This window comes from Zalophus californianus, chromosome 12 (genome assembly GCF_009762305.2).
Source record: "Zalophus californianus isolate mZalCal1 chromosome 12, mZalCal1.pri.v2, whole genome shotgun sequence".
Classification (NCBI taxonomy): domain Eukaryota; kingdom Metazoa; phylum Chordata; class Mammalia; order Carnivora; family Otariidae; genus Zalophus; species Zalophus californianus.
Window position 1 is genome coordinate 14514094 of NC_045606.1, and position 18759 is coordinate 14532852.

General features: G+C 39.5%; 1 protein-coding gene across 4 annotated transcripts in view; it reads left to right on the top strand.

Moving 5' to 3' along the window:
* Positions 1 to 18759, top strand: part of VPS41 (VPS41 subunit of HOPS complex) — a 206942-nt gene that overhangs the window by 94139 nt on the left and 94044 nt on the right. For all 4 annotated transcript variants that reach the window (XM_027573348.2, XM_027573349.2, XM_027573351.2 and 1 more), the window contains 2 exons: positions 5453 to 5515; positions 7234 to 7299. In XM_027573348.2, the coding sequence (XP_027429149.1) occupies positions 5453 to 5515; positions 7234 to 7299 (129 nt within the window). The remainder of the gene's footprint in view (positions 1 to 5452; positions 5516 to 7233; positions 7300 to 18759) is intronic.

Here is an 18759-nt window from a genome sequence, read left to right on the forward strand (position 1 = left end):
TGTATTTTCATTTTCATTGGTTTCCATGAATTTTTTAAATTCTTCTTTAATTTCCTGGTTGACCCATTCATTCTTTAGTAGGATGCTCTTTAACCTCCATGTATTTGAGTTCTTTCTGACTTTCCTCTGGTGATTGAGTTCTAGTTTCAAAGCGTTGTGGTCTGAAAATATGCAGGGAATAATCCCAATCCTTTGGTACCGGTTGGGACCTGATTTGTGACCTAGGATGTGACCAGTTTTGGAGAATGTTCCATCGGCACTAGAGAAGAATGTGTATTCTGTTGCTTTGGGATGGAATGTTCTGAATATGTCTGTGAAGTCCATTTGGTCCAGTGTGTCATTTAAAGTCTTTATTTCCTTGTTGATCTTTTGCTTAGATGATATGTCCATTTTGGCGAGGGCGGTGTTAAAGTCCCCCACTATTATTGTATTGTTGTCAATGTGTTTCTTTGCTTTTGTTATTAATTGCCTTATATAATTGGCTGCTCCCATGTTAGGGCATAGATATTTACAATTGTTAGATCTTCTTGTTGGACAGACCCTTTAAGTAGGATATAGTGTCCTTCCTCATCTCTTATTACAGTCTTTGTTTTAAAATCTAATTTGTCTGATAGAAGGATTGCCACCCCAGCTTTCTTTTGGTGTCCATTAGCATGGTAAATGGTTTTCCACCCCTCACTTTCAATTTGGGGGTGTCTTTGGGTCTAAAATGAGTTTCTTGCAGACAGCATATTGATGGGTCTTGTTTTGTAATCCAATATGATAGCCTGTGTCTTTTGATTGGGGCATTTAGCCCATTTACATTCAGGGTAACTATTGAAAGTTATGAATTTCGTGCCATTGTATTGCCTGTAAGGTGACTGTGACTGTATATTGTCTGTGTTCCTTTCTGATCTGTGCTGCTTTTAGTCTCTCTCTTTGCTTAGAGGACCCTTTCAATATTTCTTGTAGGGTTGTTTTTGTGTTTGCAAATTCCTTTAGTTTTTGTTTGTCCTGGAAACTTTTTATCTCTCCTTCTATTTTCAGTGACAGCCTAGCTGGATATAGTATTCTTGGCTGCATATTTTTCTCGTTTAGTGCTCTGAAGATATCATGCCAGTCCTTTCTGGCCTGCCAGGTCTCTGTGGATAGGTCTGTTGCCAATCTAATGTTTCTACCGTTGTAGGTTACATATCTCTTCTTCCGAGCTGCTTTCAGGATTTTCTCTTTGTCTCTGAGACTTGTAAGTTTTACTATTAGATGTCGGGGTGTTGACCTATTTTTATTGATTTTGAGAGTGGTTCTCTGTGCCTCCCGGATTTTGATGCCTGTTTCCTTCCCCACATTAGGGAAGTTCACTGCTATTATTTGCTCCAGTATACCTTCTGCCCCTCTCTCTCTTTCTTCTTCTTCTGGGATCCCAGTTATTCTAATGTTGTTTCGTCTTATCGTATCGCTTATCTCTCATATTCTGCCCTCGTGATCCTGTAGTTGTTTCTCTCTCTTTTTCTCAGCCTCTTTATTTTCTATCATTTGGTCTTCTATATCGCTGATTCTTTCTTCTGCTTCATTTATCCTAGGAGTTAGTGCCCTCATTTTTGATTGCACCTCATCAATAGCCTTTTGATTTCGACTTGGTTAGATTTTAGTTCTTTTATTTCTCCAGAAAGGGTTTCTCTAATAACTTCCACACTTTTTTCAACCCTAGCTAGTATCTTTAAAGTTATGATTCTGAACTCTAGGTCCGACATCGTAGTAATGTCCGTATTGAGTAGGTCCCTGGCAGATGGTACTACCTCTTGTTCTTTTTGCTGAGGTGATTTTTTTTGTGTTGTCATTTTGTCCAGAGGAGAACAGATGAATGAGAGAACAGAATGCTAACAGGTTAACAACGTCCCCAGCAAATATACTCTATACAAATCAGAAAAGACCTGAAAGCAGGGGACAAGAAAGGGAAAGAAAGAAGAGAAAAAAAAAAAGGAAAAAGAAAAAGATAAAAACAAAAACAGAAGAAAACAAGAAAAAACAATATGATCAAATATGATCAGGCTAGTGCATAGATCAGTGCCATACACTAGCTTTTGGGCATATTTTGGTGTGTTAGAAGAAAGTGCCTGCTAAAATTTTAATGGAAGAAAGACTTATATATGTACAAAATAAGGGTTGATACAATGAAGGGATGGCAGATGACTGTAAAGATGAAAATTTTAAAAGATTTTATAAGAGGAATTGATAAGATAAGAATTTGTTTTTAAAAAGAAAGAAGAAGATTTAAAAAGAAAAAGAAAAAAAAAGGGAGAGAATGTGATCAGGCAGGAGACTAGAACAAACCCATACACTAGTGATTTAGGGTATATTTTGATCTGTTAGAAGAAATTGTATCTCAAAATTTTAAAGAGAGAACAACTTATATATCATGCCTAAAATAAGGGTAACTAGTGAAGGGGTCAAAATATGACTCTAAAAATGAAAAATAAAAAATGGTTTTTTTAAAAAGGGATTGATAAGATGTTTGAAAAAGGGAAAAAGAAAAATTCAAAAAAAAAAGTTAAAAAAATTAACTTTGAAAAACTAATGAATTATGATACAAAAGCCATGAATTCTATGTGCAGTATTCCCCTAGCGCTGGAGTTCTCCCGTTCTTCTTGATCGGTAAACTTGGTCTTGGCTTGCTGGCTGTTCGTGGTGATCTTCTGGGGGAGGGGCCTGCTTGCCGTGGTTCCCAAATGTCTTTGCCGGAGGCGGAATTGCCCCGCCCTTGTGAGTCCGGGCTAAGCAAGCTGCTCTGGTTTGCTCTCAGGAGCTTTTGTTCCCTGCAAGCTCTCGGTACAGCTTTGGAGGACCAGGGTGAAAATGGTGGCCTCCCAATCTCCGCCCAGAGGAGCCGAGAACTCGGGATCCCTTCTCCTCAGTGTGGCCCCAGAGAAAAGCAGTCACTCCCGTCTCCCTGGTCTCCGGCCGCACTCCATGCTCACCCGGCCTGTGACCGAGCGTTTCAATCTCTGGCACCCGACCCTGTGTGGAGTCTCCAAACCCAGCAGATCACAGTGTTGCACTCCCGCGCCACTCCCTCTCCGGGAAGGAAGGGGAGTCTCCCCGCCTCTGCCGCTTGTTCGGTCCCTGCTGGAGGAGCAGTAGCCCGACTGGGCCGCGGGTCACAGTTTATGGCAACCCCGAGCTGAGAGCCCGTGCCTCGGCTCCGTCTCTGCAGCCGGCTTCCCCGCTCCAATTCCTGGGAGCTCTGCCGCACTCAGGCACCCCCGGTCTTTCTGTGACCCCGAGGGTCCTGAGACCACACTGTCCCGCGAGGGTTCCACCCTCCGCTTAGCCACTGGAGCAACGTCCCTCAGCGGAGCCGACTTCTAAAAGTTCTGATTTTGTGCTCCCGGTTCTATCACTTGCCAGAAGCGGCCGACGGAGGCCCCCTCCCCCGCCGTCTATCCTCCCGAATATTGCCTCGGATTCACTTCTCCGCACGTCCTACCTTCCAGAAAGTGGTCACTTTTGTGTTCAGACTGTTGTTACTCTTCTTATCTTCAATCTCCTGTTGAGTTTGTAGGTGTTCAGAATGATTTGATCCCTATTGAGCTGAATTCCTGAGACCAGACGAAATCCAGGCCTCCTACTCCTCCGCCATCTTGCCCCGCCCCCTAATTAAATATTTTAAAATTAATAATTTAAATAAATTGTAAATGAATTAAAATACGATTCCATCCCAGCGGAACTGTTTAGTTTGTCGAGAGTGGGGTCTGGCCATTAGTATCCCAGGATCTGAATTGTGCAGTAATGATCATTCTCTCCAAACAATGAGAAGCAAGGTGGTAGTGGGGCATGCATGCATTTATCAAATCAGGAATGTCTTCTAACAGACCACCTCCGGTTAAATCTCGTACCCTCTTTGTTACATTGTACCATGTGGCTGTTGTTGGAACCCAGAAAACTTATTTGGCACAGGATGGGAAAACAGTCACAAAATGGGCATCCTCATGATTTCACCTCTTCGTGAATGAATTTGTCTCCAAAAATTGTATCAGGAGTAAATTTTCCTCTTCAAACTCGCAAAACTGAACCACTCACAACTCACCAAGATGAAAACAAGAAGACATCAGAAGTCTGAATAGTTTATAACTACTGAAGAATTTGAATTTGAATTTGTAATTAAAAACTTTCTCACATAGACCCCACCCTAGATGGCTTCACTAGTGAATGCTTACAAAATTAAAGAAGAAATAATGCCCCTCTTCTAGGGACTAGAAAAAGAATGCACACATTGCAAGCGTTGGGAGATAGTTCTGAGTGCCCCCAGTAGTTAGCTCCAAGTGTCTGAGAGCTGCTGGAGTCTTCAGCTCCGCTGGTAAGAGTTAAATTGATCAAAACCACTTTGTGAAATGGTTTGGCTGTTTATTAAATGTGAACAGATGCATAGCTTATGACAACAGTTCCACTCCTACTTCTGTACTCTTCACAAATGTGTATCGAAGTGCACCAAAAGATTTGTAAAGAGCGTTTATGGCAGCATTATTTATAATAGCCCCAATTTGGAAACAACCCAAATGATCAACAAAAGGCGGGTATATGAATTGTGGTATATTCATACATTAAAATACTATGCAGCAATGGCAAAGAACCAGCTACTGCTATACATAACAGTTTGGATAAATCTTGTAAGGAAGAAGCCAGTGAAATAGTTCACGATCCTATTTATATAAAATTCAAACGCCAGCACAGTTCATCTATGGTGATAGACTTCAGAGGGGTGTGGTTAATTTGTCACGGTGTTACTGAATATGAAGAAACACAGAGGCGCTTCTTGGGTTCTAGTTCTTGATCTGGATGGGGTCTGCAGGGATATGTTTAGGTCACAAAATTTATCAAGCTGTAAATTTGTGATTCGTACCCTCGGCCATAATGTATATTATTCAGTTTTTAAGTATGGATAAAGTAGTCTGGAACAACTTTAAGGGAGGCAATGGGAAGTAGAAACTTAAATATTACATTTATACACTCTCAATAGATTCAACATAAGATTATAAATGAAGTGCAGTTCACCTAATCTCTTGCCACATTGATCTGCATGGTTGATTTATATATATATGACTCAAAAAAGAAGCACCTTTTTCCTTCAAGGGAAGGAAAAAATAATTCCTTTAGGGCCAGCCTATGGGAAGTTCATAAAAGAATATTAATAACCTATTTGTATCTATTTCATTTTTAAAAGATGGCATCCATTTAGTAAAACAAATTTGTGGTGAGTAAAGGGAACTCTTTCCATGAGATGCTTATAAAAGCTTAATTGGAGTGGAGTACTCCCACCCTGATAGAATTGTTTTCATTGGATAGTTAATAGAGATCACAGGGGCCTTAGATTATTAAATATTCTGCTTTTTTAAATCAATAGTATGTATTCTCACTGAGTCAGCAGCCTTCTTTGTTGCTATCAGGGTGAACTGACAGGATCCATTTTACTTTTCAGGTGCAGGTATTTGGACTGTATTCTGGAGAAGAGTTTCATGAGACTTTTGACTGCCCCATTAAAGTAAGTATTCAGTAAGTTTTAATTTTTCTAAGGGTTTTCTCAATGAAGGCAATAAGGATTACAGTACTTTGAGCACTACCAATGTTGCATTAATTTTGTCAGTAAGCGTCTCTTCAACACTTAGGAAGTACTAGATGCCATTTGATGGTATAAAAGAGCACAGGATGTGTGTTATATGACTGTGATATCAGTCTGTCCCCAGGAATCTTTTCTTGCAGTGAGTGAGATGATACATACACACAGTCTGCGATGCAGGACTCAAAGAGGTACAAACAATATTAAGGAGTCCAAAGCCGAGAGAAGTTACTTCTAGGTGTCCGTGTTAGTGATGGCTTCACAGGGGGAGTGATATTTGGGTGGCTTTTATAAAGGGACAGGGCAGACAGAGAAACTGGCTTTCCATGCGGAAGAACAATATAATGTAAACGGAGAAGCCAGAAAGTTCAAATTGTGTTCAGGAAGTGGCAAAAACAGTCTAGTTTAGATGGTGTATAAAACACTGACTTGGCAGAAGAGCCATACAGGCAGATTGGGGCTGGCTTTATTTTCAAGCTAAGGAATTTGGACCCCATGTGGTAGAGAAGGAGAAATTATTGAATGTTTAAGAGCAGAGAAGTGACATAAACTGAGCTAAGCTTAAGGAAAACAAGTATGGCGATGATCTACAGTATAGATTGGAGGGCTGATATCCGTGCGTGCGCGGGAGGAGTGATCTTAGCTAACACTTACGGTCATGAAAGTGACGATTAGAGTTACTGAAGGGAGAGGTCATTCATTGTTCTCACTTGTTTATTCAAACACTTATTGATCAACAGGTAAAGGAGTGATAGGATCTGATGTGTGTTTTCGAAAGGCAACTCTGCCAGTGTGGAGGGTGATTTAAGCAGGAGAGGGATTGCAGGCCGAAGGCAATTCAGGAGGCTAATGCTGTGCTCGAGGTCGGGCACCGCAGGACCTCAGGAACGGGAGCATCAGGAGTATTCAAGGGGGAGTCGAAGATGGGGACGTAGAAAGCCGTTCGGAGGTTGACTTGGCTGCAGGCCATCATGATGGGTTGGATGGCGTGAGGAAGGAGGGAAGAGCTGGTTCTTGGCCCGGCAGTGGTGTGTGGCGATGCCATCAGTTGCTGGAAGGGATGTTTTGAGTCAGGACGTTGCCAGTTTGGTCTTGAGTTCAGATAACTAGTATATCTGGTGAAAACGGTATGGAGGTTTCAGAAACATGACCTTGGAGCTCCAGACAGAGATTGGCCCTAAAAACACAAGGTTGATAACTGCAGTTGGGTAAGATAAAACCATTGCCCCACCTGTTCCACTTGGTGCCCTCAAATCACTGGAAGGCATCCCGGACAAGGAGATCGTTGGGTTCTTTCTCTGGGTTTCTTCTGTAAATCATATTCAGTTACAAACATTTGTGACATCTTGTTGCCTCAGTTGACCCTAAAGAGTGGATGCCCACTCAGAGAATCCTCACTCAGCCAGAAACTAGAACGAATTCACTCTCATCTTTTAGCTTTGACCTGGCTTCACAGGAGAAATCTTTTCACAGAAGAGCAAAACTCAGATGTCCTCTGTTGCAGACTATTACCTGAATAGATGACTTCTTACCTGGCTAGCAGGATAATTTTTAGATCATGCTGCCTGTCATGTATAAAGGATTTTCATTCTGTGCTTTAACTGTGACTCCGAAACCAGTGATGGGTCCTTGTTCCCTCGCAGATCATTGCCGTGCACCCACATTTCGTGAGATCCAGCTGCAAGCAGTTTGTGACTGGAGGGAAGAAGGTAAACGCTTTGTGTCTACCATTACATAATGTCTTGGGGTGTGGGGCGGAGATTCTGTTTGGTTTTTAATTTATCCATGATATTTTTAATGTTTGACTATTCACTAGGAGAAATTTTGAGAAAGACCAATGTGGTGAAATTGTAAGACCATCATCTCTTGGGAAAGATGGGACCTCAGTGCTTCTCACTGATATTCCTTTGGAGTAGATACAGAGCAAGAAAAACAGCTGTCACTGGAACTATCATCTAGCGCTTTGAAATGTCCCTTCCACAAACAAAAAAGTAGCATTTAAAAGTAACAAAAGAGAAGTTAAACTCAGGTTTTTACCTCTTGTTGTAGAAGTCTCTTGCAGGCTTTGATAAAGTTTTAGAACAATTATGGCTGTTTTTTACTGACCTGTTTCTGGCCTATTTTATTATCTTAGTGCTATTTAAAAAATAAGAGAGGAAAGTAATTCTTTTGTGCATTACCTGTTTGTGTATTGATATAGCAGATTCTAAAATTAAAGACTCTTTCTGCTTATGGAATAAGGCAAGTTAATTTTTTTCCTATTTTTATTAACCAGTGATATTTTTAAACCATTTTTATAACAAAAATGCTGTCAGTGTACTGGAATACTGAATATTACTTCATATCCAGTTTAGAGCTCATTGAAAACGAGGTGGTCTGTGGTTATTTCTGTAGCAGTGTATACCTATTGAATGGCTATCTTGAGACTCAGCTACCAAATGGTTTTTGAATGTTTTATGGTAGTTATCTATTGTTTTCCTTTGGTTTGCTGCCTCATAGACGGATTGGGCAGGAAAGCATACTGGTCATTACCTAGTATTTCTCAAGCACTGGTTTTAGCTCATTGTAATGGTAGCTCATTGCAGATCCCAGTTCCATTCCACAGCATGAAGCCAACATTGCACCAGCTCTGATTTCTGATTGGGAGCCAGCCAGCTTCTTCCCTCCCACTACCCAGCTCATGGTGATTCATAGGCTGTAGCCTCATCAGCCTCACATAAAAATGTCTGTGGGGGGCGCCTGGGTGGCTCAGATGGTTAAGCGTCTGCCTTCGGCTCAGGTCATGATTCCAGGGTCCTGGGATCGAGTCCTGCATCAGGCTCCCTGCTCCTTGGGAGCCTGCTTCTCCCTCTGCTTCTCTCTTTCCCTCTCTGCTTCTCATGAATAAATAAATAAAATCTTAAAAAAATGTCTGTGGGATGAGTCAGTGGGAATTACAGATTTAATCTAACATTCTGTAGCTTAGATCTGCAGCTGATTCACTCTTCGAAAAAAAAAAATCTTGTCTTTGTTGTCCTCAGGAAGGAGTAGCTTTACAGTTCCTATTTATTTATTTATTTATTTATTTATTTATTTATTTATTTATTTATTTAATGTTTTCTAGTTAAGAAATTTTAGGTGAGACACAGCATAAATTCACTCCACTATAATTTAAATCCCTGCATTTTTATTTAAAACTGAGTGGAGATAAAGAATACTGAGTGGTTTTTTGTGTGTTTGTATTTTTAAGTGGCTTAAAACAACAAACTTTACTATCTCAGTTCAGAAATTATGGAGTGGTTTACTTTGTAGTGCTGCCTCAGAGTCTCTCCCTAGGCTCCAGTCTGCATTTTGGCTGGGGCTGTGGTCATCTGAAGGCTTGACTGGGGCTGGAGAATCTGCTTCAGTTGCCTTCTTTTTTTTTAAGATTTTATTTATTAGAGAGCACGGGCATGGGGAGCAGCAGAGGGAGAGGGAGAAGCAGACTCCTCGCTGAGCAGGGAGCCTGAAGCAGGGCTCAATTCCAGGACCCTGGGATCATGACCTGAGCCAAAGGCAGATGCTTAACCAACTGAACCACCCAGGCACCCTCAGTTGCCTTCTTGATAATAATCCCTCATACACTTAAAATTGATAAATCACTTTGGTTTTAAGTATTTTCCTAGTGTAGGATGCAGTTTTGTGTTCCAGTATCCAATTTTAGGAGTTAGAAATTTTACAGTTGTCCCCTCTTTCTTGAAGGTATTGGTATGAAGAGCATAGAGATAATATGACTCTGAAGGTGGAATTTTTCTGTGTTAATTTGTGTTCTTAGTAACCTGGTTATTCTTGAAGTTTAGTAATTGCTGTTATACTGTGGGGATACCTGGAATCTCATCAAGTTTGCCACAGTAGTATTACTACATGGATGTTTTGTGCACCTGCAGGATGCCTGGGTGAACTGTGTCAATTACATATTCTTCATCCTTCTACTTAGCATTTGATATCATTTATAGACATCTGTAGGAAGGATAGTGTGAATGTGTCTATTTGGGCCAGAGCTCATTGAGTAGATACGTGAGCATTGTGCAGACAACCAAGTAGTCCACTGTTCAAGTGTGGGTGAGCTAATGTGGGAAGCACTGGAATTTATACAAAGATGAACACTGTGAGAGGCAGTGTAATAAGTAGAATTTACCAAATGCTGAATAGGCAAGAGCATCAGGGGTTTGGTTCATCTCTTTGGTTATCATTGACTACTTGACAGTTTGTTCTGTGTTCATTTTTTTATGAGAGAGCATTCTGATTTCTCCTTTTTTCCTGTTCAGTTCTCCAGAAATGCATCTGTAGATATTTCTTCTCAAGCACAAAAAGATGTTTAATTATGAGTATAGAAGATGAAAGTAAAATAAAAACTGTTCAGGTCATCTGGTGAAAAACTCTTAAAAAGTGATACTGAGCTAGAATTTCTGGATTAAAATAATTTAAAAGAAAAAACACACTAAATGGATTCTATAAAGGGCCCAGTATATTGGGATTGATAAAAGTATATATGTGTGATATTTTGATATGAAGAATCATATAATGACACATGTCATTGTAAGTGATATAAAATCAATTTATTTTTAAATTTTTTTTTTAGAAAATTCCTTTTTTTTTTAAGATTTTATTTATTTGACAGAGAGAGACACAGCAATAGAGGGAACACAAGCAGGGGGAGTAGAAGAGGGAGAAGCAGGCTTCCTTCAGAGCAGGGAGCCCAATGCGGGGCTCGATCCCAAGACCCTGGGATCATGACCTGAGCCGAAGGCAGACGCTTAACAACTGAGCCACCCAGGCGCCCTAAAATCAGTTGTTTAAAGATTTTTTTATTATGTTCAATTTTTCTAAGATTTTTAATAGCTTTATTGATATATAATTTGCATATCATAAAGTTAACCAGTTTAAAGTGTACAATTCAGTTGTCAGTCTTTTCCAAAGTAGCTGCACCATTTTACATTCTCATTAGCAATATATGAGGGTTTCAGTTTCTCCATATTCTCACCAACATTCATTTTTTTAAAAGATTTTATTTATTTGGGGGAGAAAGAGAAAGAGAGAGAGCAAGCAGGAGGGGGGAGGGGCAGAGGGAGAAGCAGACACCCCACTGAGCAGGGAGCCTGATGTGGGGCTCAATCCCAGGACCCTGGGTTCATGACCTGATCCGAAGGCAGATGTTTAACCAACTGAGCTACCCAGGCGCCCCACCAGCATTCATTTTTATCTGTCTTTTGATTATAACCATCTGGGTGTGAAGTGGTATGTCATTATTGTTTTGATTTCCATTTTCCTAATGATTCATGATATTGAACATCTTTTCATGTGATCATTGGCCATTTGTATATCTTCTTTGGAGAAATGTCTCTTTGGATTCTTCGCTCATTTTTTGATTGGGCTATTTGCCTTTTTATTATATACTAATGAAAAATTGTTTAGATATTGTATATACATACATGTCCCTTATCAATATGATTTGCAAATATTTTCTCCCAGTCTGTGACCTCTCGTCTCACTTTATTGATGGTATCCTGTGAGCTATCAAAGTGTTAGATTTTGATAAAGTCCTGTTACCCACCCCCCCTTTTTTTGACACTTTGGTTTTGGTGTCTTATCTAAGAAATCATTGCCTGATCCACAGTCATGAAGATTTATGCCTGTGTTTTTTCTAAGAGTTTCTTAGTTCTAACTGTTAAATTTAGGTCTAGAATTTCTTTGAGTCAATTTTGTGTATGGTGTGAGGAAGGAGTCTAGGCTCATTCTTTTACACGTGGATATCCAGTTGTCTCAGCCTCGTTCGTTGAAAAGATGATTCTTTTGCCATTGTCTTGGCCTCTTTGTCAAAAATCAGTTAATTGTAAATGTTAGCATTTATTTCTGGACTTTAAATTTTCTTGATCTGTGTATACTTATCCTTGTGCCAATACCCTTTTTAGGTTTTAGAGTCACTAATTTTGTTGTAATTATTTATGGGATGACAAACAAATTAGCTACTCTTGAAACATTTTGATCTTGAGTTCTTTCTCTTTAAAAAGCCATCATAATTTCTCTTACATTTTTTAGAGGCTTAAGAAACATTGCTATGTAAATGTGTCTTCCATTCAGGGACTTGTAACATACAAACTATCAACTGATTTTTCTGGATCCATTAAGTTTCTTACATAAATATGTATATGTTAAGCAGTAAAAAAGTAGTGTTTATTCAGTAAACTAAAATGACCTCTTTGTTTTTTTTTTTAAGATTTTATTTATTTATTTGATAGAGAGAGAGATAGCCAGAGCAGGAACACAAGCAGGGAGAGTGGGAGAGGGAGAAGCAGGCTTCCCATGGAGTGGAGAGCCCGATGCGGGACTCGATCCCAGGACCCTGGGATCATGACCTGAGCTGAAGGCAGACGTTTAACGACTGAGCCACCCAGGCGCCCCTAAATGACCTTTTTGTACAAAGGCAGTTAAATAACTAGATTTCCAAAATGTGTACCAGTTTGTTGTGGTTTGCAGAAATCCCTGGAGCGATGTCTTCCTTCTGTGCGTGTATGGTATGTACTTTTATTTTTTTATTTTTTTATTTTTTTAAAGATTATATTTATTTACCTGACAGAGAGAGACACAGTGAGAGAGGGAACACAAGTGGGGGGAGTGGGAGAGGGAGAAGCAGCCTTCTCGAGCCTGATGCGGGGCTCAATCCCAGGACCCCTGGGATCATGACCTGAGCCGAAGGCAGATACTTAACGACTGAGCCACCCAGGCACCCCTGGTATGTACTTTTAAAGATCATTTATGCTGTATGGTTTTGGCATTAGTGTGTTTTGTTTGTTGTAAAATACATTTATTTAGCTGAAAATATTTCAGGAAATATTTCTGATTTCAATAGGGAATGCCTCTTTGATTTTTTTTTTTAAGATTTTATTTATTTATCTGACAGCAAGAGAGGGAACACAAGCAGGGGGAGTGGGAGAGGGCGAAGCCGGCTTCCCGCTGAGCAGGGAGCCCGATGTGGGGCTTGTTCCCAGGACCCTCGGATCATGATGTGAGCCGAAGGCAAATGCTTAACGACTGAGCCACCCAGGCGCCCCTGTATCTTTGATTTTAAAAACTAAGAAAAAGGCTTTGAGAAGGTGACACTAAAAAGGGGGCAGTACTGTGAAATGATCATTTTCATTTTGAAAGTGTTGGCAAGTTTTTAGGAGGATCTGCCTTTTTTTATAACAAGGTTATGGCACTTTATACCTTTGAAAAATGAGAAAAACAAGATGACATTGGCCCAGTTGCAACTCTGATCTTTCTAATTGCAGTTTTCAGCTAGCACTATAAATTAAGCAGAGCAAGTTTGAAGAGTCCAGCATTTAGTAAATGGTGATAACATTGTGATAATCATATATTGTAGATATCAAGACCTCTTTGTTCAGAGCAGATGGCGGATCCTACAGGGAGAAAAGAGAGTAAAGACATATCGCGTCACTGAGAGGTTATGACCTTCCACCTTTAAAAGAAAAATTATTCTAGCTAGATGAAGGTGGAATCCGGAGTAAAGGCATTTTTAACCCTTAAGAACACTGATCTTCCCTAGACTGACAGCTAAATGAGTCTTTGAATTATATGCCAACTTCTGTAACAATGGTGAAAGTAGCACAGAGACTAGAGAATTGAAATGAGGAAAACGGAAGTCCTACAATGGGATATTCATAAGAAAAATTAAGAGAGATGCCTAATTTAATATTTTAGTTCTAATTTTATTAAAAATGTTGATTCCTGTGAAAACATTTTTTCAAGTAACTAGAACATACAGTTCAGAATAGCCCTGCAAAACAGCAACATAGCAGAAAAAACTCGAGACTGTAGTTTGACACATTTGTTGTTATTTCCTTTTTAAGGTTCTGGCTTTTTAGGTCTTTAGAGATAGCTCCTTATCCACCAGGGACTAGGATGAGGAGGCTGTAGTTCTGTTTGGCATAAACTTTTATTTTAGGTTTTCAAGGTAACTTCTCAGTAGTTGAACGCCATAGCTGGATTTATGGACTCTCCTGCTTGACACATGAGCATAAAAAGTTTATTCTAAATTCTGTTTTGTTTCCATGTTGGGGGAAAAAAAAGGAAAGAAAAAGCACATTTCTTAAAAGTGCCATTGGAGAGAGCTTTCAAACATGTGACCCTATGGATTTTTTTTTTTTTTTAAGTGTAACCTCTTGTGTAGCAAAAATTCTAATACATGAGCATAGCAGTGAGGTTTCTATTTTAGGTAAGTCTGCCAAACAGATCTTACCTGGATTTTTTTTTTTTAATTGCTCAGCTTTCTCTGTCAGCAGATAAACTTTAGCTTCCTACGACCTTTACCTTTGAACTCTGAAGTACACTTCATAATAGTTGGTTCTACCACTCTGACAAATTATTAAATTGTCACAATGCTGTTTGCAGCCGAATTCATTTTTAGAAACGAGATAGTCACTTGTTTGGCATTGTGGTGGGATAGAATGAGGGGACCTGGCCGCAGGGACAGGTTGCTTTGTAAGCTAGAAAATGTCAGTCAGCAAACAAGGAAATGGTCTGTGTGCATGAAATGAGGAGAAGCACTTTGCTTTCGGGGCTGAAGGCTCATGGCAGGTTTTACCTGAAGGACAGAGGTGGTAGCATCAGCTAGCTTCTGTAAATTTCCAACAGTGATCTGCAAATTCAGATTGCATTCTTTTTTTTTTTTTTCCCTCCAGATTGCCTTCTGAATCCTTTCTGGAAGGGGATTCACTAAGAGTGGCTTTTTATACTAATGCAGATATTTTTAGAATCCTGACAGCCCAGTGAACCAGTAAGCATGACATGGAGAGGTGCTTCCTTCTGTGTTTGCTATCTTCTGCTGAGATTGGAGCCGGGGTTCTTGGGGCCAAAAGGGATTTGACTATCAGTTATCCTGTTCGGTCTGTTGTCCAGTGGATCTCAAGGATGATATTTCTGCAAGTGATCAGATGGCAGCTTTATACATGCGGACGTTTGTCACACATTACTCCACAAGCAACTACCAAATTTATGTCCTAATGGTTGCATGTTGAACCAATAAATACCTTCCATTTTTTCAAGTACTATGTTATAAATTGTTGTTCCATTACTAGAAATTCATTTCATGCTTTACACATACCAAAACTGATTAAAAACCACCCATTAATAGGAAGTACAACACAAGTATAACCTTCGCAAACATTTTTTAGATATGTAAAAACCAAGTCATGAAATAGCTATATCATAAAAGTATATTTTGGCAGGTTTTTCTGTACATACTGAACTGGCTGAAGCTAAAAACAGAAACCCAGTTCTTAACGTAGGAGTCATTTCAGTGTCAAAAATAGGCATTCTTCACTGCTTTCAAAATCAAGTTCATTTGTCTCAAACATTATTGCTTTTTTGATGTCAAGATGTAGGATTCCCAAAGTCTTTGAGATGGAGTCATGGCAGCTTCGTTTTCTTCAGTGGTCTCTCTTGTTTCATATCCATCAAAAGCCTGTTGACAGTAGAAGCCTTTTTTCTTTCATGAGTTCAGCTCACTTTTCCATACCTAATATTTCCATATTGTTTGCAGCTTCCCCCTGAATTCTGACATAAAGCTTACCATCTGTCTTCCTAGAGCAATCAAACCATCCTTTGCTTCTTACTGAAAATATCTTCCTTTGTGTGTTGAGAGTGCTGTGATTTTTCTTAAATATTTTGAGTAATGACTGTATAAGAATAATGGCCTACTTCAGATTGCTCATCATGTTTTCTTGTGGGGTTTAATACCTTGACTGTCATGACCACTGAGAGGTGTTGTCTGTCTGTATAAAAGCTGTGTAAATACCATCATTAACTTTGGGAGGTTTTTTTCTTTTTTTAAGATACGGCTATTAAAGCAAAGGAGTCTTAACTGCAAGTATTGTAGGTTGGCGTCACCAGTACAAACCCAATCACAGTCATTTCACAGGATTGTTTGGCCCGAATCTGCTTCTTGAACACAACTTTGTGTCAGGGTCCATGTTAGGAGCTGTGAACACATAGTACCTGGATTTTAGGAATGGCGTACAGTGTATTTCCAAAAGTAGGTGGGTGGCATGCTGTCATTGGAAAGCAGTTAGTCCGTTAGACCTTGAATCAGAATGGTGATTTTGCAGAAAATGAGTATTACAAGCCTTTTGAGAGGGAAGAACGTGTATGTGTATATATATATATATATATGTATGTATCACCGTGGGATAATTCTGCCCTCCTTTTGCCTTTGTTCTTTCTCCCCTATTGTTTGTTTCCTTTCAGTTTTCAGGAAGCAAGAGTAATTCTAGCATTGGATATGTTAATAAATCTTATCTAAGAGGAAGAAAGAATTAAGGCTAAAAATATAATTGGTAAAGAAACAGCAGTCTCTCATTTTAGCCAGGATAGGGAGATATTTGATCATTTATGTGGCTTGCAAAATGTTCATATTTTGTCTGTGTTCAGACATGATTATTAAGTAGTCTTGTTTTTGTCCTGATCTTTCATGGTCACAAGGCCTTGTCTGATGTTGGTGTTCTGTAAAATTGTTTATGTTCACCCAGAGAGCACCAAGGCCTAGCTGGGAGTGCCCAGCCAACTCCTGGATATCTGCTTTTCTCTTTCTCAGTTGCAACAAATAAAATGTCCAACATTTGCTAGATTGCTTCTGGTGAGGTACTTTACAAAAACGTATGTGTACTCTGATTTCTTTCTTTTTTTTTTGTAGAAATATAATTACGTATATAGCAATATTTGTTGAAGGCTATCTATGAAATTATTAGCGATATTAGTAATATTAACATTAACAATGTCTGGGCAGGATTATGAGTGCTCTTTTTGGCCTTCATTGGCATTTTCTGCCTTTTTTTGTTGTTTTTAAGAAAATATGCATTACTGGGGCACCTGGGTGGCTCAGTTGGTTGAACCTCTCTTCCTTTGGCTCAGGTCATGATCCCAGGGTCCTGGGATCGAGCCCTGCATCGGGCTCCCTGCTCAGCAGGGAGTTTGCTTGTGTTCACACGCACATGCACTCTATCAAGTAAATGAATAAATCCTTTAAAAAATGCATTACTTTTATAATAATAATAAAAGAATGTATAAAGTAATAACTATTTTGGATCTCTGTTTAATTTAACATTGTAAATCACATGAAATTCCCTACATTGTGGAAGTCTAATCTTAACTCAAACATTCTTTAATGGTTATATAATATTTCATCCTACTGATCTGTTTAATTTTTCTTAACCATTCTCCTATTATTGGACCATTAGGTCGTATCCAGATTTTGGTTATCAAAAATCATGCTGTAATGAAGCTAGAAATCTTTGGGCATGACCTTAAGCTATGCTTTTTAGTTTTTTCCTGGCGCTGATTCCCAGGATTAGGATTACCCAGTCAGAGATGGTTATTTTTTAGGATTTAGATGCATACCACCATGAAAGTTGCATTCAAGGAAACATACCAGTTTACACCAGCAGTGTATGAGACTACCTGTTTCTCCACATTTTCTTTGCCAATTTTGATATACAAAGAAAGTCCATTGTTCTATTTTGTAACTTCTTTGAGTTACTAGCAATTTCAAATATTTTTATTTATTGGCCACTTATATATCTTCCTTTGTGATTTGTCTGACTGTATTCTTTGCTTGGGGCAGCTTTTAATATTACCATAGAAGCCAGGACAATGAAGACTGTCCATTTGATATTTATTGTCAGTTTGAGCACAAATTATTGCTGCTTACTGAATAGCCTGCAGCCTTTTCTCCAATTTTGGCTAAATCTGGAATAATTATTCTTGTTCCCAGGGAGGCATTATATAGGAGTCATAATGAGACTATAAGAGTAGACACTGAAGTCTGTAAAAAGAGGGCACATAGAAGCTCCTACACAGATGTGAGTCTGCCCTCAAACCATCAGCTCTGCCACTTGCATGGAGGCTGTCAAGGACAGACCAGTTGTGCCCTGTGAAAGGCAGGTTCATTTGACTTGGTTTCTTCTGCAGATGGTGTCCTGATCTTTATTTTTTCCCCTTCTGCTTTACTTTCAATTGAGTGAAGTGCTTGTTCAGATACATAAACCTGTGTGTTCAGGTGACTTTTTCTGTTACTCAAGACTTGGCAGTTTTTATATTTCTTTTTCATAATCCCCACCAGGCGAAGATCTCCCTCCAGTTGTCTGTGATTGAGATGATGCATAGTTAAAATCAGAGATCGTTGTTCATTGCACAGACCATTAATTCAAGTTTAATCACCCAGTGGATGACTTTTGTATTTACTCTGCTGCTAAAGGGGTCCAACCTTAGACCCAGCCCCAGGAGATGTATCCTTAAACAGCTGCAAACTGAAATACAGACCCAAGGTGTTTGGCATGAACCACCAGCACCGTTAAGTCTGTGGGACCCATAATGGAAGATTTTTTTTTTTTAGTGGTAAAATTATTTCAAAATAACCTTGTCACTTTTAAAACCATAGTTGCAGTTGTATGTTTGCATATGCAGAAATTGCAGATTGCTGGTTTAAATAGGAGCCTGCCTCACATGTGGCCACAGTTAATTGCTAAACCTGTTTAGGTGGGCAGGTGGATACACAGATCTCTATCTCTCTGTCATCACTAGTTTTTTAATATAAAGGAAACTGCTCCTACGTGGCACCTCTAGTGTTTAGCTTCTTTTTGTTCTCATTGAACCTGTAGCTAGGAGTTCTTGGTCACTGAATTCACTGTTACCTGATGTCGGTAGGGTGTTTCTTAAATTTCAAAGCATTTTCACGGGATTGGTTAACTTCAAGGGCTTGTCCAAAACCTGTGTTGCATTGGCATTGTGTTTACTCAGACCTTGCTCGGAAGCAAGTGGTCTGTCAAGCAAGCTCTGGAAATCCGTCTGTGTACAGAGACTTCCTGTGGTAGCAGTTTTTGGCCCGTATTTAACCTCGTTTAAACATGTTAAATTACCTCTGGGGAAAGGAGATTGAAGGATTATAACTGGTCCAGCAAATCACCCCTGAATTTAAGCAATGCTGTATTCAGGAAATTCTCTTTCTCTTCCTACATGCTTTATGTTCTTTCTGGATGGTGTTTGGGAAAGCAGTGTTTGTTAAACTTTGGTACTGAGCCAAAGCAGGAAGCAAGACAGAGGCGCCCGCTGTCCCACTCTTCTTGGTCACTCCTGCCTCCATCCAGATCCAGGACTCT